Below are 27,500 nucleotides of genomic sequence, written 5' to 3' on the forward strand. Positions count from 1 at the left end.
TCACCACCCCTGTCCGCAGCTCCCTAGCAAAATCCAAGCCTACTCCGTGGCATGTATCCATGGATGCCAAGGGAAGCCAGGCTTTCCCCAAAAAATGTACCAAGAAAAAAACAAGATAATGAAATATTTAGTCTCTGTGTTTCATAATTTTCTTTCAGTTTGGAGGAGGCTTTATGCATCCGAGCGAGCAAAATAGCGCCCCTCTGTCTCTGTATGTGTAGCCCATCTATCTGAAGCTGTCTGGTCAAAAAGAGTAAGATATTGTTGCCGCCCATACATTGAATGCAAGGGAAGCCAGCGAGCATTTGGCCTCTCTTAATAAAAAAATTATAAATAGTAGCCAATCAGCATTGAGCTAAACTGAGCAAGCTCAACTGTGAATGGTCCTGGCGCACCTGTCAAGGGAAGCCAGGTTGGAGTTGGCTTTACACCAATCACATCACATCAAAAGCCAAACGACATTGACAGAAAAATCTTAATTTGTTGCATCTCGTTGTTGTTGTCCTCCAGTGGCTAGCTAAAATTGTCCCTTTCCTAAATTAGCCATGGATGGAGATAGGGATTTGGACTTAATTCTCCGTACTCACCAATGATTATAACTGCGATTCTGATCCAACTATAAATTCATACATTTTTGTGCCCCTGGCCTGAGAGGATGGAAGTTCAATATGTAGCTAGATGTAGAAGGCTAATGTTAACTAGCTAACGTTGCCCATGAAAGGAAGTTAGGTTATTGAGCAAGCATTTTAACCAGGGTCATAGACTGTTTTGGCAACATGAAAGAAAGGAGGATGCCATTGGTGTTTCTCCACAAGTAGGGGGAGTCAATATTTTATTCTACTTGCAAACACACACACACACACACACACACACACACACACACACACACACACACACACACACACACACACACACATCAGTACCATGGACAGCCACATCATTTTTAGCTTACATTAATTGGACTGAATTGTTTTTGGTCTTTTAGTTGTCACTGTATTGATTAAGCAGAGGTGATTTGATGATGTTGAAATGTTGAAGATGAAATGGTGCTGGAATAGTGGAGGCAGCTCATGTTTTCTTTGTGACTTGCGGTAACTCTCCGTGGTTCTAAATCAATAGTCCAAAAATGTCGGTAACATGAACCTGCTGGACCATGCTGTAGGTTATGTAACTGTTTGTTACATGCAATATGCTTTGTGGACTTCACCGGACAGATGTTGCTCTCCAGTTTTGTGATGAAACAAAGGTGTGGTTGAATTTATTCTTCCACTGTGTCTTCTTATTGTCTCGGCCTTAGGCCTATATATCAATGTGTCAAGGCATATGAACTAACATGTTTTAGAGCAAACAACTAAATTATCCCAACACGTTGTAATATGACATTTTCTTCTGGCTTGGCTTCCCCAGTGATTTTACTCACGCACCGCTACTGAGCCTACTTGACTTCGATTTCACCACCGCCATTCGCAACGCTGTACCAAAACCCAAGCCGACTTGATGGTAATAGCGCTCACTCATGCCCCTAGTGGACGGTTTTCAAGGCATTTCCCAACGTCGTTAGGAGATGGACAGAAGTCCAATTTCTGAGTCAATCTCGGGCGCTCTGGCTTGTGTGTGTGTGTGCGTGTGTGTGCGTGTGCATGCATGTGTGTGTGTGTGTGTGTGTGTGTGTGTGTGTGTGTGTGTGTGTGTGTGTGTGTGTGTGTGTGTGTGTGTGTGTGTGTGTGTGTGTGAGCACATTCTAACCCTTCTCTTTCTTTACTTAATTGTTTACCTGGCCAGAGAACTTAAAGAATGTGTGTGGGCAACTTGCAAGGTCATGTTGTGTGTGTGTGTGTGTTTTGGACTGGCCATACACACCACACTACTTCATTCACTCCGACTCTGCCTCACATACATACCCAACTATTAGTTGTAGGATGTACTGTATGATGATGCTGTTTTTGACAGATGAATGGAAGTTTGGAGGGAATGATTAAATGGAGGGAGGGATAGATTAAAGCAGGTGGAGGAAGGAGGTAGTATGAGGCAGAGGGGTTGTGGGAAGTGAGAGGGACAGGGTCAGAGTATCGGGTGACTTGGGATGGGATGCAGAACTAGGTGAAGGGTTATGGACTGGAAGACAGGGGCTGTTAAGGGGCTGTGGTGGCACACACACACACACACACACACACACACACACACACACATGAAACACACACACTGAAACACACACACTGAAACACACACACAGACAGTGCTGGCTGCTGCACCTGATGAAGAACATCAAGAGTGAAAACCTCAGTGACTCATAGTCCAGTCATGGAACCATAAATGCAGAGAACTTATGTGTTCATGGATGTGGACATGTTTAACTAAACTGGTGGGGACCAGAAGTCTCCATAAGAATAGTAAATGAACAACATTTTGACCAACTGGGGACATTTTGTTTGTCCCCCCACAAGTTCAAATGCTATTTCTAGGGGGTTTAGGGTTAAGGTTAGAATTAGTGTTAGGGTTAGAATTAGGCTTAGGGTTAGTTTTAGGGTTAGGGTTAGGGTTTGGTTTAGGGTTAGGGTTGGGGTTAGGGTTAGGTTTAGGGATAAGTTTGGGGTTAGGGGTCAGGTTAGGGTAAGGGTTAGGGAAAATAGGATTGTAAATGGGACTGAATTTTGTGTCCCCACAAGGTTAGTTGTACAAGACTGTGTGTGTGTGTGTGTGTGTGTGTGTGTGTGAGACAGATGTTCCCGCACAGTGTGAAGTGAGTCAGGAATGAGGAATCCACCAGTGAGGGTTAATTGATTTTGGCGGGAAACAGAGAGGTACCCCTCAACACACACACACACACCGCTGGCCACACACCATGCATACTCAACGAGAAAGGACCACAGGCAACTTCCTAGCATTCCACTGGTGTGTGTGTGCGCACGCGCGCGTGTGTATGTATATATGTTTGCATGTAGACGTAGTGCCTCCATGTGTTTCCATTCCAGTGAAATGGTGTTTAACATCTAGTTTGAGCAGATGTCTCTCTCTCGATATCTCCCTCTCACCAAGATTACAACCTTTGAAGGCCAGCCAAAACATTTTGTTTAATCTGTTTAATCTTTTCAATAAGTTGTTTTTGATTGTTGACTGAGGATTCCATTGCCCCCTTCTACCCTCCCAGCTTTCCAACACAATGGCAGCCCATCATAACCACAACCACAATAACACAATCCCAACACAACAGTCACACTAACCATTACAAATGGCAGTCAGAGGATGTTTTCACTCAGAAACAGTGCCGGCTGCTGTGCGTTAGAAGAACTGCAACTGAGGAAGACAACCCATCTATATACAGAGAGGAGTAAAGGGAGAATCTTAGAGAGTGTTTTGGAGAGTGGCAGAGAAAGAAGGAATTGGAAAGAAAAGAGGATAAGTGGAAGAGGGGGAGAGGAAGAGAGAGAGAGAGGCTCACTGCCTGTTGACTCACTGAGCGGGAATGACTTGACTGGTCGTGATCTGTATGACTGAGCAGCGCGCGCACTCTCTCTTTCACACACACGCTCTCTCGCGCTCTCTCGCCACAGACACACTCACCCGCTGAGTGGAGAGCTCCAGGACAGGCTGCTCTCGCAGCACAGCCTCAGGGACTTAGAGGGACTCTGCCGGGGAAGAGAGACAGGCAGGGACCCCCTCCACCCCGGAGCTCACTGGAACTTACTCTGTTTTTCTCTCTCTCTCTTTCTCTCTCTCTGTCTGTTCCCTCTCACTCAGTCTCTCTCCCCTTTCTCTCCCATTATCTCTCTATTTCTACTCTCTCCTTCTGTCTCTTTCCCTGGCTCTCTTTCTCTCTCTCCTTCTCTCTCTCTCTGTCTATCTCTCTCTCTTTCTCAGAATGGACACAGGATGTGAAGAGAGCAGGTGGCTGACAGTCTCACAGCAACAGTAGGTCACTTTTTCTATTTTAATTTTCTGTGTTTATAATATATAACAGGAGTTTGTTAGTGTGTTTTCGTTTCAAGGACACGGAGTCATACCGGAACATATTACTGCAAGTCAGGACAGATTCAGAGGAGATTCAGATCTTGATCTTAATAAGTTGATTGTGTGATTATTCAATCGCGTGATTTATTCAAACGCTGCCGCTTATTCTCAGAACTCATTGTTCGTATACTGCCAGAGCTTGGCTTTGGGCTACCCTTTGGCTAGGTTAGTGATGATATGTTGCAGCTCTGTGCTTAGTCATTAGTAAGGAACTATGATGTAGTCTGTCTATTTGCTGATGATGACAGAGGTATTATATCTATATCTCTTCCTCCTCTGATTGCTGTGGAAGACGAGAGGCTAGAGAGGGAGTTAACCTACCTACTGTACAGCTGTGAACGGGTCAACTCAAATAGGAGCCAATATCAATTAGAAAGGGACACCAAGGGACATTGGAATGGGAAAGACATTCCAAGGCGTGTTTGAATCAGATTTATTGCGCAACATTCTGGTTTCTGAGACCAATCTCACAGAGACAAACACACACACCTACACCTGAGGTACCTATAGCTGTTGACTCAGCTTGTTTTGTGTTTTTGTGAGGCTCCTCCCCACGCCTCCGTATGTTCTTGGAATCAGCGTGTGAATGGCTGGGAGGGGTGGGTGTGGCACGCACCACTGTACCTTGAACTAACATCCGCCGCAACGCCCACACACTCGTAAACCTTTATCTACACAAGCAACACTTACATACAAGGTAAGGGCATGGCAAAGTTTGTGATTTATATTGGACTAGTTCAGGTAGGGGCTACTTCCTTCTCCCTATCCTTTGGATGATAGAGGAACACACCTGGATTGTCCTACTGTGTTTGTGTCTGCTGTAATACAAAGGCCTCACTCTGTCAGTATGGCTGATTCACTATATATATACATACACACACACACACACACACACACACACACACACACACACACACACACACACACACACACACACACACACACACACACACACACACACACACACACACACACACACACACACTCTTATCTCTGCTGGTCAGACTTAGCATTGTGTTTGTGGGGTGTAATCATGGCCATAGATAATGTCTCTCTAATTGAAAATGCAGCTCCTGTTCTCATGGCGCTGGATGTATGGGGGCTGAGGGGGCTGGAGTTGTCTTTGTGCCCCTCTAGAGTTGCCCAGATTAAGTCAGGTCAGCTTGGGTCTCCACTTCAGGGTTGGTAGACAGGTCAGGGTCAATGGCATGGTTGTTTACGTATGTGTAATGTGTACATGAGTTGATTTAAGAGATTTTTGTGTGTGTGTGTTTTGTGTTTGCGTTGGTGGGGGTTGTGTGTGTGCGCGTGTGTGCGTGTGTGTGGGTGTGCGTGTGCATATGAGAGAGAGAGAGAAAGTGGGATACCACAGAGAGAGCATGTGAACTGGGTCCTGTTTCCCACAATGCCAAGTGTGTACAAAGATATGAGACGTGGTCACTCCAGTGGAACCCTCCTCTGTTCCTACATCACCACGGAAACAGGCGTCTCATTTTGTTATCACAGACAGACTAAATTGGGGCTTCATTGGAATTGCCCCACTTGACCAACAATCGCCCGCCCTATTATGAGGGATTATGCTCTTTAAAGAATAGCTAACACTTGGGAACTGAATGGTGGGATTGACAATAATCTGTGGATAATATGTGGATGTTTAAACTTCCTCTTTGCTGTTTGGTTGGTGTCTCTACTGTTTGGTTGTCAACAGCCCTGTGGTGTGCCCAAGCCTGTGGCTATTCCCATTTCTCCTGGTATTCCCAGTCCTCCTCCTGGCTTGGCTGGGCTCCTCTCCAGCTTCCTGTAGTGGAGTGGTTGGCATCACGCCGTGCCCAGGAACACACACTGCAGCCATGCCTGTGAGCATGAAGTGTGCGTGTGGGAGAGAGAGAGGGAGAGAGAGGGAGTGCCAGAGAGTAAAGGTAGTGTCTCTCTCAAACACACACACACACACACACACACACACACACACACTACTTAGCAGTGCCATACTTTCTAACATGGCTGTGGGCTTCCTTTTCTCTACTAGTTTTTGTTGGTCGCTGAGAAAGACATACCCTCTGTGTTTGGTAGAGCAGGAGAGAGAGGAGAGGACAGGAGAGAGGCCAGACTCACCCAGGTGGACAGAGGTAGGAGTGGACGGAGGGGTCACCCATGGAGGAAGGTCATTCTGATATTCCCCACTACTGACCCTCTTGTCTTGTGTAGCCAGACATCGTATTCTTGCAATCGCAAAAATCAAAGCTACTAACACATTGATGACTCGGCTGGTATCCTTGTGCTTTCTCAGGAAATGGGAGGCTGTAGAGGATATGACAAGCAGCCCTCATTCAGTCAGCAGACTAACTGGACAGCTCTACTGTACGCCACAGGAGACAGTGAGTAAACCTATTTATTTACTAAAGACCATACGTTTGTCATGGTCCTGTTAATGACTAATTAGTGTGTGTGTGTGTGTGTGTGTGTGTGTGTGTGTGTGTGTGTGTGTGTGTGTGTGTGTGTGTGTGTGTGTGTGTGTGTGTGTGTGTGTGTGTGTGTGTGTGTGTGTGTGTGTGTGTGTGTGTATTTCCATTCTGAATGTTTTTATTTGTTAGTATTGTGTAGAGTATGCGTGTTTGCGTTTTTGTGGGTGTGTGTATTTGTTTACATCTGTGTGTGTCTCTGTGTGAATGTGCGTCAGTGGATGGTAACCAAATCTGGCCTGCTCTGACCCATCCCTCTGGTGATGCACACACACACTCTGCCACGTCTCACAGCTTTGTTGTAGTGGAATGAATACCTGTTACATACAGGGAGGGAGAGAGGGAGAGAGGGAGAGAGGGAGAGATGGGAGGGGGTGTTTGTTTAGTTGTGATGGATGGATGAAGTTGGATCCAGTACTGTGGTTAGGGTAAAGGGTAGGTCAACAGAATAGTAAATATGAGTTATGTGTCCCTCCTCTCCTATACTGGTGTCTGTAACAGTAAAACACAGGGAATTCCCTTTTATGCTCCCTCTGATAAATACACCTCCGGGGGATGATTTCTGAGTGTTTTTTGTGGGCCTTACACAGAGACACAAAGCATCAGTGGGCGTCAACTGAGTGTTCTCAGAATAGCACAGGAAGTGACTTGATTTGACTATGACATCACTTCCATGTGGGGTTGTCCAGAACAGTTTGTTTCCTTTGGAACAAACGGTTTTGCTTATGTCATCGGGTGTGTTTATGTGTGGTAATCCATGTTTACGTGTCAAATTCACCTGGGACGACTTCTCAGTTCGGAAGCGTTGAAGCTCGCTCCCACACATGATGGAGCACGGTCACTGTTTGGCTGGCCCCAAGGGTGTCTACACATCAGGCCCTGAGTGTTGCGAGAAACCAGGCCAGCCTGTTCCATAGACACACACACACACACACACACACACACACACACACACACACACACACACACACACACACACGCACCCCTCCGTAGCTATCACTCTGTCAGAGCTCCCATTAGCATCATTGTTCCCTTGACAACAACAGGGTCAGGGGTCACTTAGCAACGGCAGAATGTTGAGGACAATTCCTGTGAGGGAGACTGGAGCTCAGTGCTTCTGGCCTTTTGTTCCAGAACATACCCTCAAGTCTGGAAATAGATATGGGCTGTAATATTTCCACACTGTTTTCCTCCTCAAAGTGATGACACACTCTTCTATGGTAGTCAGATGACGTCATCACAGCTGATGACATACGTTAATGTATACTTAGAGAATCTATGTCCTTCTATGATATGAGGAAGCTGGCGTGATGTTCTACATGACACTGAGTATGATGGAGTGTCTCCTCTCCTTCTGGCTCGCTGCCAAGAAGGGGTTTGCATGTCTTAGAGTAGGCTTCCTCTTTCCTTATTCCCTCTCTGATCAGACAGCACACAGTAAACACAAGACGTGGTGATCGATACAAGCAGTGTGATAGTTATTCCCAGTAACAAATGTTTTTGACGAGGTCAACAGCGGTGATAAATGACTATAGTACTGGAAAAGCATGTGTGTACATTTATGACACCACCAGGTTGTGCTGCCGTGTACCTGTGCTTCATGTACTAAACTCAGCAAAAAAAGAAACGTCCCCTTTTCAGGACCCTGTCTTTCAAAGATAATTCATAAAAATACAAATAAAGGGTTTAAACACTGTTTCCCATGCTTGTTCAATGAACTATAAACAATTAATTAACATGCACCTGTGGAACACTAATAGCTTACAGACGGTAGGCAATTAAGGTCACAGTTATGAAAACCCAGGACACTAAAGAGGCCTTTCTACTGACTCTGAAAAACACCAAAAGAAAGATGCCCAGGGTCCCTGCTTATCTGTGTGAACGTGCCTTAGGCATGCTGCAAGGAGGCATGAGGACTGCATATGTGGCCAGGGCAATAAATTGCAATGTCCGTACTGTGAGACGCCTAGACAGCGCTACAGGGAGACAGGATGGACAGCTGATCATCCTCGCAGTGGCAGACCACGTGTAACAACACCTGCACAGAATCGGTACATCCGAACATCACACCTGCGGGACAGGCACAGGATGGCAACAACTGTTACACCAGGAACGCACAATCCCTCCATCAGTGCTCAGACTTTCCGCAATAGGCTGAGAGAGGCTGGACTGAGGGCTTGTAGGCCTGTTGTAAGGCAGGTCCTTACCAGACATCACCGGCAACTACGTTGCCTATGGGCACAAACCCACCGTCGCTGGACCAGACAGGACTGGCAAAAAGTGCTCTTCACTGACGAGTCGCGGTTTTGTCTCACCAGGGCTGATGGGCGGATTCGCGTTTATCGTCGAAGGAATGAGCGTTACACCGAGGCCTGTACTCTGGAGCGGGATTGATGTGGAGGATCCATCATGGTCTGGAGTGGTGTGACACAGCATCATCGGACTGAGCTTGTTGTCATTGCAGGCAATCTCAACGCTGTACGTTACAAGGAAGACATCCTCCTCCCTCATGTGGTACCCTTTCTGCAGGCTCATCCTGACATGACCCTCCAGCATGACAATGCCACCAGCCATACTGCTCGTTCTGTGCGTGATTTCCTGCAAGACACGAATGTCAGTGTTCTACCATGGCCAGCAAAGAGCCCGGATCTCAATCCCATTGAGCACGTCTGGGACCTGTTGGATCGGAGGGTGAGGGCTAGGGCCATTCCCCCCAGAAATATCTTGGAACTTGCAGGTGCCTTGGTAGAAGAGTGGTGTAACATCTCACAGCAAGAACCTAATCTGGTGCAGTCTGTGAGGAGGAGATGCACTGCAGTACTTAATGCAGCTGGTGGCCACACCAGATACTGACTGTTACTTTTGATCTTGACCCCCCCCTTTGTTCAGGGACACATTATTCCATTTCTGTTATTCACATGTCTGTGGAACTTGTCTAGTTTATGTCTCAGTTGTTGAATCTTTTTATGTTCATACAAATATTTACATGTTAAGTTTGCTGAAAATAAATGCAGTTGACAGTAAGAGGACGTTTCTTTTTTTGCTGAGATTACCTGCGTCACACTACCTGTGCACTCTAATGACCAGTAGAGGAGTGGCCCTATATAGTCCTTACAGTGCACTAAAAACTGAATAATCAGATAAAGATGATATTATGACAAAGCTTATCATATGCTGGGAGCCACGTACAGTGAGGGAAAAAGTATTTGATCCCCTGCTGATTTTGTACGTTTGCCCACTGACAAAGAAATGATCAGTCTATAATTTTAATGGTAGGTTTATTTGAACAGTGAGAGACAGAATAACAACAAAAAAATCCAGAAAAACGCATGTCAGGAGAGGAGAGGAGCCTGAGGAATGATTTGTAGGGAAGGAGAGGAGCCTGAGGAATGATTTGTAGGGAAGGAGAGGAGCCTGAGGAATGATTTGTAGGGAAGGAGAGGAGCCTGAGGAATGATTTGTAGGGAAGGAGAGGAGCCTGAGGAATGCTCTTCAGATGTACTGTCATTGATTCTAGAGGTGGAAGACAGAAGTGCTCAGACTCAGAGGGCTTTGGACTGGCCGTGACCCAGCAAGCAAACACTGGGCGTCTTTGAGGAGAACCGCTATGGTGCTGGCATTCACCTGAGAGAGAGGAGATGAGAGAGAGGAGATGGGGAGGGGGGGGGGTCAGAAATAGTTGGCTCATATTCCATCTGCATATCCAACGATATATTCTTCTCTGGAGAACGTGACATAAAGTTGTAGCCTAATCATCAACCATTCCCCACTCACTCAAACACACGCCTACACAGTACTATCAGATCAGATGTCTGAACCTGAAGATTTCTCTCTTGATAAACAATGTTGTACAGTCATAGCGTGGCTGCTGTTGAAGCCGGCTGGGGTTTCCTGGAAAATGAGTTTACGGTAAAAAGGAGCTCTCTTTTTGGGAAGTTGCCTTGGCGATGGGCCAAGGACTCTGTGTGTGTGTGTGTGTGTGTGTGTGTGTGTGTGTGTGTGTGTGTGTGTGTGTGTGTGTGTGTGTGTGTGTGTGTGTGTGTGTGTGTGTGTGTGTGTGTGTGTGTGTGTGTGTGTGTGGAGTTTTTGTTATTTGCCGCCATGTTGACAGACATTCTGCTTCCTGATATTTTGAGTGTTGTTGTGACTCAGTGTTTGTGGGCTGTAGAGAACTGTGTCAAAATTAAAAGCAAATGTGTCTCATCTCAAATGGATTTTAGGGCTTTAGTAAGAAAATAACAGTCCTCAGTTTGCTGTGGTAGATGTTTGTCAGAGACTAAGAATGTACTGAAAAATAATCCTGCAGCAACAGGAAATGTGAAGTATTATGTGGATTGTAATTAATGGACATTTTTGTAGGGGTTGATTCATTAAATAAATGTTTTTTTATTAAGTCTGACAATTTAAAGTGGAAATGACAAACTTAAGAAGCCCTTTTAAACCTTGAATACACTACAATTTACATTTCCTGTTGCACTGAAAAATTATCTGCGACAACACAGTGAGCAAATTACGATATCATATCTGTGTATAATTTGTTTACTGTAAACATGAACCACTTTGTCAAAATGTGTGAGTTTTGTCTCAGCTTAATTCCAAGGAGCGTGATGGTTCCCCCCTTTCCCCTCTCTTGCAATACACACACACAAACACACACCCTGTCAGTTGGGAGGTGTGGAGATAAACAGGAGGCAGATCACAGCGGCCCTGACTGCCTCATAATCTCTGCTACCACCCGTCATCCGGGTTTAGTGACTCACCCTGCCGTCATCCACCCCCTCTGGGGGTCACACAAGTCACCCAGAGCCCCACAACACACCCCCTCTACCTGGCTTGGGCTAACTCTGCCTGCACCCCCCCCCCCCCCTCTCTCTCTGGCTTCCTGGCAGCCTGCTCCTGAGCCGGAGGTGAAGAGAGCCTCTGTTTTTCCCTCTCGCACATTTCCAGAGCCTTTCATTCTCATCCGCAGAAAAACAAGGGCTATTTTTTAACCCTCCTCCAATTAGGCTGTTAAGATTGTTTATCTGTTTCCGTGAAAGACGTGTCCTCCCGGCTTGCAGTGGCACAGAAAGTGGACCAAAGTTCGTCCCGTTCCCGGAACTGGATCCAAACAAAGCCAGATGTTTAAGATTCTCTAGAAAGCTAGGAGACAAACTTGTTATTGTCCTTTTTTTCTCTGACAGTGGAAAAATACTTCGGAGGGTTATGGAGAAATGTCAGCCTGCCTTGTTTGTGTTCTGAAAAGCCAGGAACTCTTAAATCGTGTCTTATGACGTGGGCTTATTTTCGTGTGTATGTGTGGCATTCAAGTGTCTGGCACTGTACTGTATTCCTAGCTTACTGCATAGATGCTTGTTAGATAGTATTTGATTAAAAGCCCCCACTTACTCCACAACCATGATGAATGTTCTGTTCTCCCTTTATCAGACTGATCTTCCATTAGCATAGCTCCAAACACACAAGGGGCTAATACCTGCCATCAGTACAGCCTATTACTCTACATGGCCCATGCATGAACCCATAGCGCAGCTAGCGCTCGCGCGCTAATGCACATTAACACACACATGAGCCCAGCGATACACGCTAGGCTTAACCGCATTATCTGGAAAGAGTTACTGACAGAGACACTTATCCAGTAATGTAGGGTCTTTATTGGTTAACTCCAGGAATGGCCCTCAGAGAATGGCCCCATCATCCAGTTTAATGCCTTATCACCACATCTGTACTGAACGTGTGGCGTCATCTGTCACGGTTCACATACTGTACAGCACAGGGGCTTTGACAGTGCTGCAGTCTTTAGCTTCTTCCATTGACTTTCCATTGAATTTCCATTGACTTTCTTGATCAGGAATCCAATTAAGGGACTTAAAAGCCAGAGTTTCCAGGGGTTCTGAAAAGACTAGGAGGGAAGGTATTAATCAGTAGTCTGAAGGTATTAATCACTGTCTCTGATGAAATGCCAGTCACTCCTTTGAGCCTCTTCAGCACTGCATTCCGCTACACAGTTCCTAGAACAGTTATGTCAATATAATGGCTCAGATGCTATCTTTACAGGAATGAAGGATACGCTCAGGTCAGTGATGATGTAGTCCCAGGGGGATAGAGGGGTTTGACGTGCTGCCTGTTGAAGACAGGAGAACTTAGAGAGGAGTCAGTCATCAGGCCTCATAAAGCTCTGGATGACTCAGTGTTTTAACACCTCAGCAGTTTATCCTCTCTATTCTGCTATAGTGAGTCACATTTATCAAATGACTGATTTGCATTATATTAGATGTGTTGTCATGAAGGTGGGAAAGATGCTCTGACTGACGACTCATAGTCCCTTTACCCTTCCACACGTATAGACACACACACACACACACACACACACACACACACACACACACACACACACACAAAACCGTAGGTAATGCCATATCCGGCAGGAGGGGTAACCTTGTCGTCTGATTATCATACAAGCAGTGAGTAATTCTTCCTGTGTAATGATGAGAACATCCTGTCCATCAGTGTCAACCCTCCATCATCCCCCATCTCCTTCATCCTTCATCCTCCTCTTATGCACCTTGACCACAGCCGACCCTCTCGGAGCCCCCCCACATCCACAGAGCTCCGTCTGTCTGTCTCCTCCTCTTGTGTGAGGCGTTTTATGTGTGTTTGAAACTCAGAGTGGACGACTTGCAGCGCACACCGTTTCCACCCTTTTCTGAAACTAACAAATGAATAACCTCCTGTCACTTTTTTGGATGTGTATAAGATTAAGTCTAATCTTATGAAATAGGTGCTCCGCAAGGCAGATGTGCCCATACAAGTTTGGACAAAAGAAAGATGCTAATCTACCCAGCATCGGAATAGGCCGGCCTCTCCCTGAAAAAGGAATCTCATATCATTTTCAGGAAAATGACCCCACCACCCCCCTCCACGCTGTTATATAAACACACCACCGTCACTCTCTCTCTTTCTTGCTCTCTCTTGATCTTTTTGAAACCCTGAGTGACATCACCGTCACCCGCGGCAGCTAGGGCCTGCCGGGCCGGTGTGTGGGAGTCTCTGTCTCTGCATGTCACTTCCTGGGAGAGCGCAACGGCCAACGCTCCACAAGGGCTCCTTTCACATGGGGGGGGGAGAGAAAGAGAGCGGTAGAGATGAAATGTGTCTCTTACTTATTCATTCATCCCACAGGGTGTTGTTGTTGTTAGGTTTGAGGTTGGCTTCTCTCTTTCCTCTCCCTACCATGCCACGGACTGGTGCTGGTGGGTGACTACGTATGGTGTGGTTTATGAGATGTTATGCTGCCCCCTGGTGTCCAAAGGCAGGATTGTATAAAAGTGTCACGTGGTGATGATACTGTTCCATCCAACTGTGTTTTCCTTCTTTACAACATGCTCTGACTTACACTATGCTATATGGCCATTATAGGTTATCCAACACCCAGCATTCAGACACCTGTGATTAACTGTGAGAACCTCTGGGACCAACAGCTATTAAGCTGTGTTGTTATGGCGATGCCATGGTTACGTAAGTGTTTTGGCTCGGTTCTCATAGTCACACAGCACAGAGCTCTTTGTGTCCCAGTCGTTTTTTTCCGACACTGAACACCCCAGCTGCGATCTGTTCACTCACTGTACATTCCTCCACCTGAATGTGATATGAAGAAGATCAGGTGGGATACACAGGTGTGTGTGCTGCCTGCCATGCTCTACGTGAAACACGCGTGTGTGTGTGTGTGTGTGTGTGTGTTTGTGTGTGGTCATGATGTCATCGTCAACACTAGCCACATTGTAAATAGAAATATGGTTTGGGGAGGTGCAGAGCGGTGTCACCCTGTCACATGGACAGCAGCCTGTGCCCTGCCGTGTCCATAGATACCTGCAGGACACAATAAGGAAGGCTATGAGGCAAGCACTGTAAAACAGGTAAGATAACACGGCTAGTGTTTAGTGGCTGTGAGAGTAGTTGGTTTGGTTACTCATGGATGTGGAGTGTTTGCCCAAACACACACTTACACACACACTCACTCTCAGGCAGAGCGGTTGCTGAGCTTTGAGAACAACAGTTAGGTGGGTAGGTGAGTAACATTGTGTTCCTGTTTGTTGGATGAGTTCCAGAATAGAAGACTAGTAGACTGGTTAGATGTTGTCACAACCAAATAACTGTGACGTATTTCTTACAGTTGTTGATAGATAATGATTGTTGTAATGAATTGTGCATACAAAATTGTATCATTGTCCTATACTGTCTAATATTGTAATGTGTTATGTTTTCTTTATGTTGACGTGAAGATAATAGTATCTAAAGATATGATATTGTTTGTATAAGGTTACTGCAGTTCTTCACAGCTCTTCTGTTAAGAGGGGTAGTGTCTGAAGTGTGGAGGATGATGTCACCCTTCAGCTGTCCTCATAGCTGGGCTACCATGGCAACGACATTCATCAGAATGACTTCCGGCAAAAGCAAAGCACTGTCACGATCACTTTCTGTACTGACAGATGACTTTATACGGATAGTTATTGTGTTTGTGTTTAGGTAAGGTTAATCATGAAAATGCTGAGCCAAATGAGTGGACTGTCTTTGTAAATCTACTTGTCATCCATGTCACAACTGCTGCACAGAGTTTCTACTTGTCATTACAGCCAGAGAGAAATAAGCAAAGTATCCTCCAAAATCTTTGCTACTGCTGCGCGTCCACTGCATCCCTATTGTCCGGCAGGGAAAGTCTTCCCCCAGAGGCTGGTTTCACATGGTGGTTTAGATTAATGTTCCCAGTGTCTAGCACCATTTGAAATCAGTGTTCTTGGTGACAGGAGAACAGCACTGGGCCTCTGGTAGTGTCAGTCTACTTGAGCCATCCTCTCTCTTGCCCCTTTAAAGGATGACTGATTTCTTCTGGTGTTTAGAGCCCCTTACAGCCTTCTAGCACCATTTGAAATCGGTTATAATAACTGGGGATCAATGCCTCGATGTCTTCACGATGTCTACATGTCAACGCTACAGTCAAGCAGACAGGAAATGAATTGGATGAATGTTCATATTGTACGTGTCACAGGGTTCTGCTCTACAGATCCTGGAATCGAAATGAGTTGGACGGGAGTTCATTTCCAGTGGGACAGTTTTAAAGTATTTATTGAATAAATGTTCAATTAAACTGAATTGATATCTTACTTTTTCCTGTGTGCATGTTATTATATTTGTGTCCGTGGTTCTGAACCTGCATGTGAACTATATAACCCTGTTCTGCTAGGTATAAAACCTATCCGAGCTCAAGGGATCATAACAAGTCATTTCACAATACCCTCTCTCATAACAGATTCAGTCACTGTTATATCTAGAAGCACTCAACACAATCCAACACTTACTTTATAACATGACAATGGAAACAGGAAAGGCATTTTATTGCAGGACTTGTGCTAGACACTGCACAGAACCACAGAAGTCTATTGAGTACAGAATCTTAAACCAGGAAAGTTCCTGTTCTGTAATGTGGATGAATGAGTTCCAAGGAAGCCTGATGTTCTCAATAAGATTTTAAAGTTGTGGAAGTTTATCTTATCTCTGCTCGGTGTCTCTGTCGCCTGTGTTACCATGTCACTCTCCGGGTCTGACAAGACATGCAGTGCACAACTGGCATCTATTCATATAGTGTGTTGTTAGGTGTAGATAAAGGTGTTGTGGATAGGGCGATGGCATTGATGGTAGTTAGCATGGTAGTATGAACATGATCATGGTTGAACTTGGAGACCATCCCAGAGAATGCAGTTGAACTGGGAGAGGAAGAGGAGGAGGCGAAGGAAGAAAAATAATTGCCTCTCCACATTCAAATCCTACAGACGAACAGGTTTGACCAGAGGTCATTCTGTGTACATGATTATTAGCTGAGATACTATGTAATTTCAACTTATATCATTATTTTAAAACCTGCCATTATTCCGTAATGAGCTATTTCCCTGAAATCAATGGGGTTTTAATGGGGCCTAGTTGTCCTTGCATCTTAATGGGGCCTAGGCACTGCAGTAGTACTCTTTTCCTTTCACCTTGATGGTCTTATATGAGTCAAATGCAAACAGACATCAATGCTCCCAGTGTGTTACCCATCTCCTGATTGTATGGGTGTTTCAAAACCCATACGTGATCTTTTCACAGGCGGCAGGTGGTACCCTAATTGGGGAGGACAGGCTCATTGTAATTGCTGGAATGGAATGAATGGTATGAAACACATCAAACCTGTGCTATTATGAGCCATCCTCCCCTCACCAGCCTCCTGTGGAGCCCGTATTGGCTAGGTTGAAGACAAAATAGGTAAGGACAAGTTGTATTCATGTGCGTAAGCTTTTGAAATTAAACAGATTCATGTTTATTCTAGTTGATAACTACATTTACATTTAAGTCATTTAGCAGACGCTCTTATCCAGAGCGACTTACAAATTGGTGCATTCACCTTATGATATCCAGTGGAACAACCACTTTACAATAGTGCATCTAAATCTTTTAAGGGGGGTTAGAAGGATTACTTTATCCTATCCTAGGTATTCCTTAAAGTGGTGGGGTTTCAGGTGTCTCCGGAAGGTGGTGATTGACTCCGCTGTCCTGGCGTCGTGAGGGAGCTTGTTCCACCATTGGGGTGCCAGAGCAGCGAACAGTTTTGACTGGGCTGAGCGGGAACTGTGCTTCCTCAAAGGTAGGGGGGCCAGCAGGCCAGAGGTGGATGAACGCAGTGCCCTTGTTTGGGTGTAGGGCCTGATCAGAGCCTGAAGGTATGGAGGTGCCGTTCCCTTCACAGCTCCGTAGGCAATCACCATGGTCTTGTAGCGGAGATAGCGGAGGAGCGGGGTGACGTGAGAGAACTTGGGAAGGTTGAACACCAGACGGGCTGCGGCGTTCTGGATGAGTTGTAGGGGTTTAATGGCACAGGCAGGGAGCCCAGCCAACAGCGAGTTGCAGTAATCCAGACGGGAGATGACAAGTGCCTGGATTAGGACCTGCGCCGCTTCCTGTGTGAGGCAGGGTCGTACTCTGCGAATGTTAGCAACTAGCATCGCTGGTCTGTTTGTTTAGAAATCTTCCACATTTACGCAAAGCTTTATGGGATATTAGAAATCCTTCTAACCTGGGTATCTTCAACCTAGCATATTATTGGTTCGATGTCACAACACACAACTTTGGCGGTGTTTCATCAACAGTGCAAAGTTCTATATTATAGTTCTATAGTACACTATGACATCACCCAAAGACCTGTAGAATGCACTGTTGCATTCTAAATATGATGGAACTACTTTCACTTAAGCCTCTGAATCACAATGTCAGTATTCTCATTGTAGCAACTTGTTTTTGAATCCTCCATGCAGGCTAAAAAGTACGGTTTTATTTGATAAATTATTTGATTTTGTTATTATAATGCTTATTGTTTGCAATATGAATTGGCTGTAGTGAGATGGTCCATGCATTGATTTACAGGGCTTTAGGGAATAAGGCTTTCCTCCAGCCAGTGAATAAGGATGAGATTATTGCTCCAAAGGCCCGTGAGATCTATCAGAAAGCAAAAGGTGAGAGAGTCATTCTAATAATGCAAATATATGACCGAGTTCATGCTCTGAAACACAATACCAACCATCACATTTGTATCTGTATCTGGGTTTTGCAACATTGCTGCTATCCTTGATACAGTAGGCAGACTACAGTAGGCTGACTACAGTACTAATGAGCAGTATTGTGTGTTGAAGTCGATGACGTTTGACATATTTTCAATATGTCTGTAACAGTCCTTGATTCCAAAGAGATCTGGAACATTCTTAGGGAGGAGTCTGAGTCCAAACTGGCTATAATGGAGACAGCCATTGGCGGGCCCTCAGTGATCAAGGTTTCCCTGATACTACACACAGAACACATCCTGTCACAATGTCACACACCGTTACCAACCATGACCTGTGTCATCTTTATAAGACATTCAACCAATGCAAACTCTGTTGTCTATAAAAACAGTCATGAATGAAAAACCAACAAGTAGATTTCTAGATACTTGCTTAGATTAGATTTCTGCTCTTTCTTTCTTTCTTTCTTTCTTTCTTTCTTTCTTTCTTTCTTTCTTTCTTTCTTTCTTCTTTCTCGGTCTCTCTCTCTGTCTCTCTCTCTCTCGGTCTCTCTCTCTCTCGGTCTCTCTCGGTCTCTCTCTCTCTCCCTATCTCAGGCGTTTAATGACAGGATGGAGTGTCAGAAGCTGCTGGAGGTTCAGGGGCAAGGGAAGTCTAGCCGCCATAAGAATCGAGTGACGCTCATGTTCAAGGCCTCAGAGGCCAACCTGGACAGGACAGCCTTACTCATAGCCAACAACCCCCTGCCTGACCTCCATAACCTGAAGGAGGGTGACAGCCCCACCAAATACCTGGCAGGCAACCCCCCCGACCCCGCCAAGGTAAGAGGTCATTTCAAAAAAATAATGTGATGTTGAGCAAAACCCCCAAGCCTGACTGATCATAAACCAAGAGTAATGTGGAAATCTTGAATATTGAATATTGAATGCTCTTAAATTGATCAATTGGCTGTTCCCTCAGAGGCTTGAAGCCATTCGGGGTCGTCAGAGTGGTTTGCCTCCTCTGAAACATCCTCTTAAATTGCCATCTGGGATGAGAAGAGATGGCAGCAAGCGGAGCAGCAGGTGGGTGTGCTGGGAAAGAGTTGAGTGGTCTTGAGTTGTTGTCACAAATCATTTGAAACATCATATTTTTCTCCATTACCATGTATAGTTAGGGATGTTGATGAATGGCAGTACTTTGTGTTCCCACAGAGCTCCATCATGGGTGCAAACAAGTCTCTGTGTGCAGTTCTCTGAGGATAGGTCATCGTTTTCAGACCGGGACAACTGGCAAGAAGGTATTTCATTGTATTGCAGAGCTGGCTACAATTTCAATTTCATCCCCCTGAAAAGATAGAACAAATATTACAACAAATATGGCTGAACTCAAATGTGCTGGTTGATAAAATACCTGTATTTATGAAAAATTGAAAATGGTATTTTGTTCTTAAATTATATTGTAAATTGTAATGGTAGAGTTATGTCCTTCATGTAGTTATCAGAATTGTACGAGAAGGTCTGCTCAATCCAAGAGTAAAACCAATTGATTACAGCATTGCCCCAAAAATGGAGGAGGCGAGTGGCAGCGGGAGGAGGTAGGGAACTGGTCTGTCTGCCCAATATAAAGGATCAAAACTGGCAGAGGAATAAAAATAGCATAAATAGGAAAGTATACCAGTTTCATTCGAGGACCAGGATGTTGACAACTGTGCCATACAGATTGCAAAATAGTTGGGAAGAGATTTTTGATGTACCAATTCCATGGTACAGGGTGTATGAGTTGATATATAAAACAACGCAAGATTCAAGACTTCGTGCTTTTCAGCTAAAATTATTATATAGAATTCTTGCCACCAACAAAATATTGAATATTTGGGGCATAAAATCATCGAAACTCTGCAGATTTTGTTGTGAGGATACAGAATCAATAGACCATTTATTTTGGTATTGCCCTCAGGTAGCCTGTTTCTGGTCTCAGGTTCAGGAATGGCTGAAAATGCATAGCATTGATCTAAAATTGACCCTAGAAATAGTACTGTTAGGAGATCTGGAGAGACCGGGTCAGTCAATTACTAATATACTAATACTCTTAGTAAAAGTATTTATCTTCAACACGCAATCTGTAGTTTCTATTCGATTAGATAGATTGAAATTGTACGTTAAACATCATAGCATAGTTGAAAGATATGTGTTGCGTAGAAACCCGAAGTGGGTGGCCAGCAGAGATGGAAGGGATGGGCTGAGGGAAGCTGAGGGTTGGTATGTGGAATTGGAGACAAGTGGGAGTGGAGTTGCTGTGTGTGAGAGAGAATGATGGTCAAAAGATAAAGGAAAAAAAAGAGTCAAAATAAAAGATAATAAAAGTACATTTGAATGACACTAAGTGGCAGTGTTTTTACAACTAATGCCGGTTTGCCTGAGGCTGATGCCCTGCAGGTGTTTGTACACATGCATATACACACACTCTCATTCAAATAAACACATACAAGAACACACACATACATGTAATAGTGCCAGACATGCACACAAACATATACAGTTGTCCTTTGTTTTAAATGTTTTTTTTAATTTATTTTTTAAATGCATTGTTGTTTGCTGTTTTCTTCTGTCTTTTCCTTTTTTCTCTTTAGTTCATTCTCTTGGTTGTTGGTGTATTGGGGGACTCTTGGGGGTGGGGAATGGAAAATATTGTTTTTCTTTTTTTTTTCTTCCAGGGGGACTGTGGGAGGGGTCTCGAATGGTTGAGGGACAGCTATTGGGGAACTGTGGGGCGATCTTGGAGGGTTCGGGTTTCACAAGACTGTGATCATGAAAAAGGAAACTATGACATATATTTTATATCACTATCATGCACACGCACCCTCACACATAAGGATGGCTCTGTTGCGGAAAGACTGATACATGTTTGATAGTGTCTTGATGCTGTATTGTTTGTCCTTCATGTTATAATACTTTAATGTTACCCCTTCCTTGTGTTTTTTGTAATAAATAATTTAAAAACATTTTTTTTAAAAGAAGGTATTTCATGACACGCACAAGCCATTGATTTTGGTGATGATGATGATTACAATGATATAAATATTTTGTGTGTGTGTGTGTGTCTGTATCTAGGTACTGCCCTAGATCTGACCCAGAGCACTGAGGTCAAAGATCAGTGTAGTGAACTGTGTGAGCCCCTCACTCTCTCGGCCCTGCTGGAGACTGCAGTCACAGTAACAGCACCAGGACAGGGGGCGTTCCGCTATGGACAGACCGCCTACTGGAACGTGACCAACAGCTGTGAACTGCCGCCATGATATCTGATGCCTGGACCTTTCAATGCATGCACGCAATAGCTGTTTGCCCTCTATATTTGGAGCGGTTTGCCAACTATGTGTTGAAATTCAGCAATAAATGCTTTATGGTTTAAATTACTTTTGGGACATGTGTGTGTGTGTGTGTACTTTAAAGCACTACTTAAGAAGTTTTGGGGGAATCTGTACTTTACTTTAATATTTATATTAAACTTTTACTTCACTACATTCCTAAAGAAAATATTTTTTACTCCATACATTTTCCCTGACAACTCAGAGTACCCGTTACATTTTGAATGCTTAACATAACAGGAAAATTGGGTCAAAGGGTTGTTGTTTTGTGCTGATAATAGAAGCGAGGTCATTGTACTACAGCATTCCCAATTGTTAATAGAGGGGCTGGCCCCGCCCAGAGTCGTCTGTTTACGGTATGACCCGCCCATTTAACCATATATCCTAGCAACTAAAACCTCAGGTCTCTCCTTATTGGTCATTGCTCGGATTTCCGCCATATTCAAAGAATTTCAAACATCCGTCTACTGTTCTTATTATTTTTTTTTATAAATAGTTAGCTATTATTCTCACCTTCAACATTGATTTCTGGTTCTGCATTTCAAATGGAGGAAACCAATGAAGCACAGGTCCAAAGTTCAATACCAGAGAAACAGAATGACAGACCGAAGAGAAAGGTAAACAAGAAGAGGAAGTTCTCCATCGATGATGAGACGTTCGGCGAGTGCAATAACAATACCAAATCAAGGTGAGACAAACGCTGCCTGAACTTTTGAATGCACGCTATGAAACGAATAGAAATGTGTAAACTATTTATATGGTGTTAACATTATGTAGATAGCTAATGTTACGTTCTGTAACGTCAGTTGAATGTTTGATTCAATGGCTAGCATGTGGCTGGCTGAGGTTATAGTTCGAGCACGTAGTCATTGTTACACATCCCAGCTAACAAATCTAGGGAGAGGGGACGTTTTCATGTTACCTGTAATGTTCCTCTGATGTTTAACATTCTACATATGTTTGCAAAAACCTCCTGAGAACCAATATGCATTTGTTTTGGTGTTGGAGTTAGTAGAACATTCCCTTATTGAAACGTGTCTAGAACATTAATATCTTATTATAAACCTGTGGTTCGAGCCCTGAATGCTGATTGGCTGACAGCCGTGGTATATCAGACCGTATACCATGGGTATGACAAAACATATATTTTTACTGCTCTAATTTAGTTGGTAACCAGTTTATAATAGCAATAAGGCAGCTCGGGGGCCAATATACCACAGCTAGGGCCTGTATCCAGGCACTCCGCATTGCGTTGTGCATAAGAACTAGCCCTTACCACACCTCCTCAGGCCTTATTGCTTAATCCCCCCCCCCATGGCTGGTTTTGTTGGATTTGTCACACAAGTATTAATTTATGGAAAACTTCACCACAGATGGAAACCACTGGCCTACCTTTGACTTAACTTGAGTTAACACTAAATGGCTTTGTCATCTTCCATAAAACCATTAATTTTGGAGCGAAGGGGGTAGCTGTTTTGCAAAATGCTGTCATAAAACGCAATTATACAATTTGATTTTATATATTAGTTGAAGTCAGAAGTTTGCATACACTCAGGTTGGAGTCCTTAAAACTCGTTTTTCAACCACTCCACAAATTTCATGTTAGAAAACTATAGTTTTGGCAAGTCGGTTAGGACATCTACTTTGTGCATGACACAAGTCGTTTTTCCAACAATTGTTTACAGAAAGATAATTTAATTTATAATTCACTGTATCACAATTCCAGTGGGTCAGAAGTTTACATACACTAAGTTGACTATGACCTTTAAACAGCTTGTAAAATTCCAGAAAATGTCATGGCTTTAGAAGCTTCTGATAGGCTAATTGACATCATTTGAGTCAATTGGAGGTGTACCTGTGGATGTATTTCAAGGCCTACCTTCAAACTCAGTGCTTCTTTGCTTGACATCATGGGCAAATCAAAAGAAATCAGCCAAGACAGACAAAACAAATTGTAGACCTCCACAAGTCTGGTTCATCCTTGGGAGCAATTTCCAAATGCCTGAAGGTACCACATTCTTCTGTACAAACAATAGTACGCAAGTATAAACACCATGGGACCACGCAGCCGTCATACCGCTCAGGATGGAGATGCGTTCTGTCTCCTAGAGATGAACGTACTTTGGTGCGAAAAGTGCAAATCAATCCCAGAACAACAGCAAAGGACCTTGTGAAGATGCTGGAGGAAACGGGTACAAAAGTATCTACACTGCTCAAAAAAATAAAGGGAACACTTAAACAACACATCCTAGATCTGAATGAAATAAATAATCTTATTAAATACTTTTTTCTTTACATAGTTGAATGTGCTGACAACAAAATCACACACAAATAATCAATGGAAATCCAATTTATCAACCCATGGAGGTCTGGATTTGGAGTCACACTCAAAATTAAAGTGGAAAACCACACTACAGGCTGATCCAACTTTGATGTAATGTCCTTAAAACAAGTCAAAATGAGGCTCAGTAGTGTGTGTGGCCTCCACGTGCCTGTATGACCTCCCTACAACGCCTGGGCATGCTCCTGATGAGGTGGCGGATGGTCTCCTGAGGGATCTCCTCCCAGACCTGGACTAAAGCATCCGCCAACTCCTGGACAGTCTGTGGTGCAACGTGGCGTTGGTGGATGGAGCGAGACATGATGTCCCAGATGTGCTCAATTGGATTCAGGTCTGGAGAACGGGCGGGCCAGTCCATAGCATCAATGCCTTCCTCTTGCAGGAACTGCTGACACACTCCAGCCACATGAGGTCTAGCATTGTCTTGCATTAGGAGGAACCCAGGGCCAACCGCACCAGCATATGGTCTCACAAGGGGTCTGAGGATCTCATCTCGGTACCTAATGACAGTCAGGCTATCTCTGGTGAGCACATGGAGGGCTGTGCGGCCCCCCCAAAGAAATGCCACCCCACACCATGACTGACCCACCGCCAAACCGGTCATGCTGGAGGATGTTGCAGGCAGCAGAACGTTCTCCACGGCGTCTCCAGACTGTCACGTCTGTCACGTGCTCAGTGTGAACCTGCTTTCATCTGTGAAGAGCACAAGGCGCCAGTGGCGAATTTCCCAATCTTGGTGTTCTCTGGCAAATGCCAAACGTCCTGCACGGTGTTGGGCTGTAAGCACAACCCCCACCTGTGGACGTCGGACCCTCATCCCACCCTCGTGGAGTCTGTTTCTGACCGTTTGAGCAGACACATGCACATTTGTGGCCTGCTGGAGGTCATTTTGCAGGGCTCTGGCAGTGCTCCTCCTGCTCCTCCTTGCACAAAGGCGGAGGTAGCGGTCCTGCTGCTGGGTTGTTGCCCTCCTACGGCCTCCTCCACGTCTCCTGATGTACTGGCCTGTCTCCTGGTAGCGCCTCCATGCTCTGGACACTACGCTGACAGACACAGCAAACCTTCTTGCCACAGCTCGCATTGATGTGCCATCCTGGATGAGCTGCACTACCTGAGCCACTTGTGTGGGTTGTAGACACCGTCTCATGCTACCACTAGAGTGAAAACACCGCCAGCATTCAAAAGTGACCAAAACATCAGCCAGGAAGCATAGGAACTGAGAAGTGGTCTGGGGTCACCCCCTGCAGAACCACTCCTTTATTGGGGGTGTCTTGCTTATTGCCTATAATTTCCACCTGTTGTCTATTCCATTTGCACAACAGCATGTGAAATGTATTGTCAATCAGTGTTGCTTCCTAAGTGGACAGTTTGATTTCACAGAAGTGTGATTGACTTGGAGTTACATTGTGTTGTTTAAGTCTTCCCTTTATTTTTTTGAGCAGTATATATTCACAGTATAACAAGTCCTATGTCAACATAACCCGAAAGGCCGCTCAGCAAGGAAGAAGCCACTGCTCCAAAACCGCCATAAAAAAGCCAGACTACGGTTTACAACAGCACATGGGGACAAAGATTGTACTTTTTGGAGAAATGTCCTCTGGTCTGATGAAACAAAAATAGAAATTGTTTGGCCATAATGACCATCGTTATGTTTGGAGGAAAAGGGGGAGGCTTGCAAGCCGAAGAACACCATCCCTACCGTGAAGCACGGGGGTGGCAGCATCGTGTTGTGGGAGTGCTTTGCTGCAGGAGTGACTGGTGCACTTCACAACATAGATGGCATCATGAGGTAGGAAAATTATGTGGATATATTCATGCAACATCTCAAGACATCAGTCAGGAAGTTAAAGCTTGGTTGCAAATGGGTCTTCCAAATGGACAATGATACTTCCAAAGTTGTGGCAAAATGGCTTAAGGACAACAAAGTCATGGTATTGGAGTGGCCATCACAAAGCCCTGACCTCAATCCCATAGAAAATTTGTGGGCAGAACTGAAAATGCGAGCAAGGAGGCCTACAAACCTGACTCAGTTACACCAGCTCTGTCAGGAGGAATGGGCCAAAATTCACCCAACTTATTGTTGGAAGCTTGTGGAAGGCTACACAAAACGTTTGACCCAAGTTAAACAATTTAAAGACAATGCTACCAAATACTAATTGATTGTATGTAAACTTCTGACCCACTGGGAATGTGATGAAAGAAATAAAAGCTGAAATAAATTATTCTCTCTACTATTATTCTGACATTTCACATTCTTAATAAAGCGGTGGTCCTATCTGACCTAAGACAGGGAATTTTTACCAGGATTAAATGTCAGGAATTTTGAAACTGTTTCAATATATTTGGCTAAGGTGTATGTAAACTTCTGACTTCAACTGTGTGTGTGTAAAATATATATATACACACACACAGACACACTATCCACCCAAAAAAGGTGACAAATTATCAAATGTATCCTTTAAAAAAAAAAAAGTGTAGGTGCAATAACATGTTTGCACCCTCTATTTTAATTTGCTCCATGGTTCAGGTGGCCAAGTGCACACAAGGCTGTTTGGCTCATCTATCGTGAAGAGGAGTAACTTTGCAGCTGTTTCTGATTTAATAAGCCATGCTGGTGGGTGGTAACCAGTGGAGATTTTAGCGTGTATATCTTGGTGGGGCAACCTCTACAAAAAAAAAAAATGTTTTTCATGCCAGCAAAGCCACAACACTAAACAATACATTAATTGTACTATAACGGTGACAAACGGTGCCCACAAACTGTTAGGGCCTACATAAAGCTGTCCCAACAGCAGCCCCAACACCTTATCACTGTTACACCTGGATATCAGCGGAGAGTCGTCTGGCAGCGAAATAGTTCATTCAGCCTCATTTACTGCCTTTAAAAAATCATAACTGACCTGCTGAAACAAATGTGGATAAGAGGCAATCTGTCATTTCGATTCAGACATTAATGAGCTAGAACAGACATGGTCAATATAACTTTGTTCAGCACTTTCGAAAGTGTTTTATTTTATTTAACCTTTTATTTAACTAGGTAAATCAGTTAAGAACAAATTCTTATTTACAATGACGTCCAAACCCGGATGACGCTGTGCCAATTGTGCACCGCCTATGGGACTCCCAATCACGGCCGGATGTGATACAGCCTGGATTCGAACCAGGGACTGTAGTGACACCTCTTGTACTGAGATGCAGTGCCTCAGACCGCTGAGCCACTCGGGAGCCCGAGTGTACGGCGACAGAATTCAGAACATAGGCTGTTCTTACAGTATTCTCCCTGTACAGAACTGTAGTATAGATAAAGGGGGAATATATGCAGACAATGAAAGCTCTTATAATCTTCGATGATTACATATCTCCCTGACATATTACATCATTTATGCAGTAGTATACAATACATTTTTGGACTCACCTTGTGCTGTGCTCACTTGGAACAGGAAGGTGGCACGGTGGTCCTTCTTGGGCTAATTTTGTCATTACAGTCTGGCATTCTTCTGGTTTTATGGTGCTTTCAAGACAACTGGAAACTCTAGGTGGGGAAAAACAAAGTTGAGTCATGTTAGTGGTTTTCGTCAGAGCTCTAGAAAGAGCCCCGAGTTCCCGACTTGGAATTCCGAGTTGGATGACCCTTCAAAACGTATTTTCCCAGTCGGAGCTAATTTCTTTCAGAGTTCCCAGTTGTCTTGAACTCAATGAATTCTGGGATTTCCGAGTTTCCAGTTGTTTTGCAAGCGGCAGAAGTAATGCTGGATTGACTGCAT

General features: G+C 44.4%; 2 protein-coding genes across 6 annotated transcripts in view; both read left to right on the forward strand.

Moving 5' to 3' along the window:
• Nucleotides 1-2,643: 2,643 nt before the first annotated feature.
• LOC106609351 (uncharacterized) lies at nt 2,644-21,444 on the forward strand. Of its 5 annotated transcripts, XM_014208093.2 has the most exons (7): nt 17,380-17,814; nt 17,916-18,004; nt 18,221-18,318; nt 18,646-18,870; nt 19,010-19,113; nt 19,243-19,328; nt 21,142-21,444. In XM_014208093.2, the coding sequence occupies exons 1-7, from the start codon at nt 17,801-17,803 to the stop codon at nt 21,324-21,326; spliced, it is 801 nt and encodes a 266-aa protein (XP_014063568.1). In that variant the 5' UTR covers nt 17,380-17,800; the 3' UTR covers nt 21,327-21,444. The 5 variants fall into 5 exon arrangements, with proteins under 5 accessions (XP_014063571.1, XP_014063575.1, XP_014063574.1 ...); XM_014208096.2 differs by lacking the exons at nt 17,380-17,814; nt 17,916-18,004; nt 18,221-18,318 and adding exons at nt 2,644-3,909; nt 6,296-6,383; XM_014208100.2 differs by lacking the exons at nt 17,380-17,814; nt 18,221-18,318 and adding an exon at nt 15,252-16,760.
• Nucleotides 21,445-21,828: 384 nt separating this feature from the next.
• LOC106609352 (neuroepithelial cell-transforming gene 1 protein-like) overlaps nt 21,829-27,500 on the forward strand; it is a 36,575-nt gene continuing 30,903 nt past the window's right edge. The window contains exon 1 of the mRNA XM_014208104.2: nt 21,829-22,083. Coding sequence (XP_014063579.1) covers nt 21,941-22,083 — 143 coding nt within the window. The 5' untranslated portion in view covers nt 21,829-21,940. The remainder of the gene's footprint in view (nt 22,084-27,500) is intronic.

The sequence above is a fragment of the Salmo salar genome, chromosome ssa07 (assembly GCF_905237065.1).
Source record: "Salmo salar chromosome ssa07, Ssal_v3.1, whole genome shotgun sequence".
In the NCBI taxonomy this organism is placed as follows: Eukaryota; Metazoa; Chordata; class Actinopteri; order Salmoniformes; family Salmonidae; genus Salmo; species Salmo salar.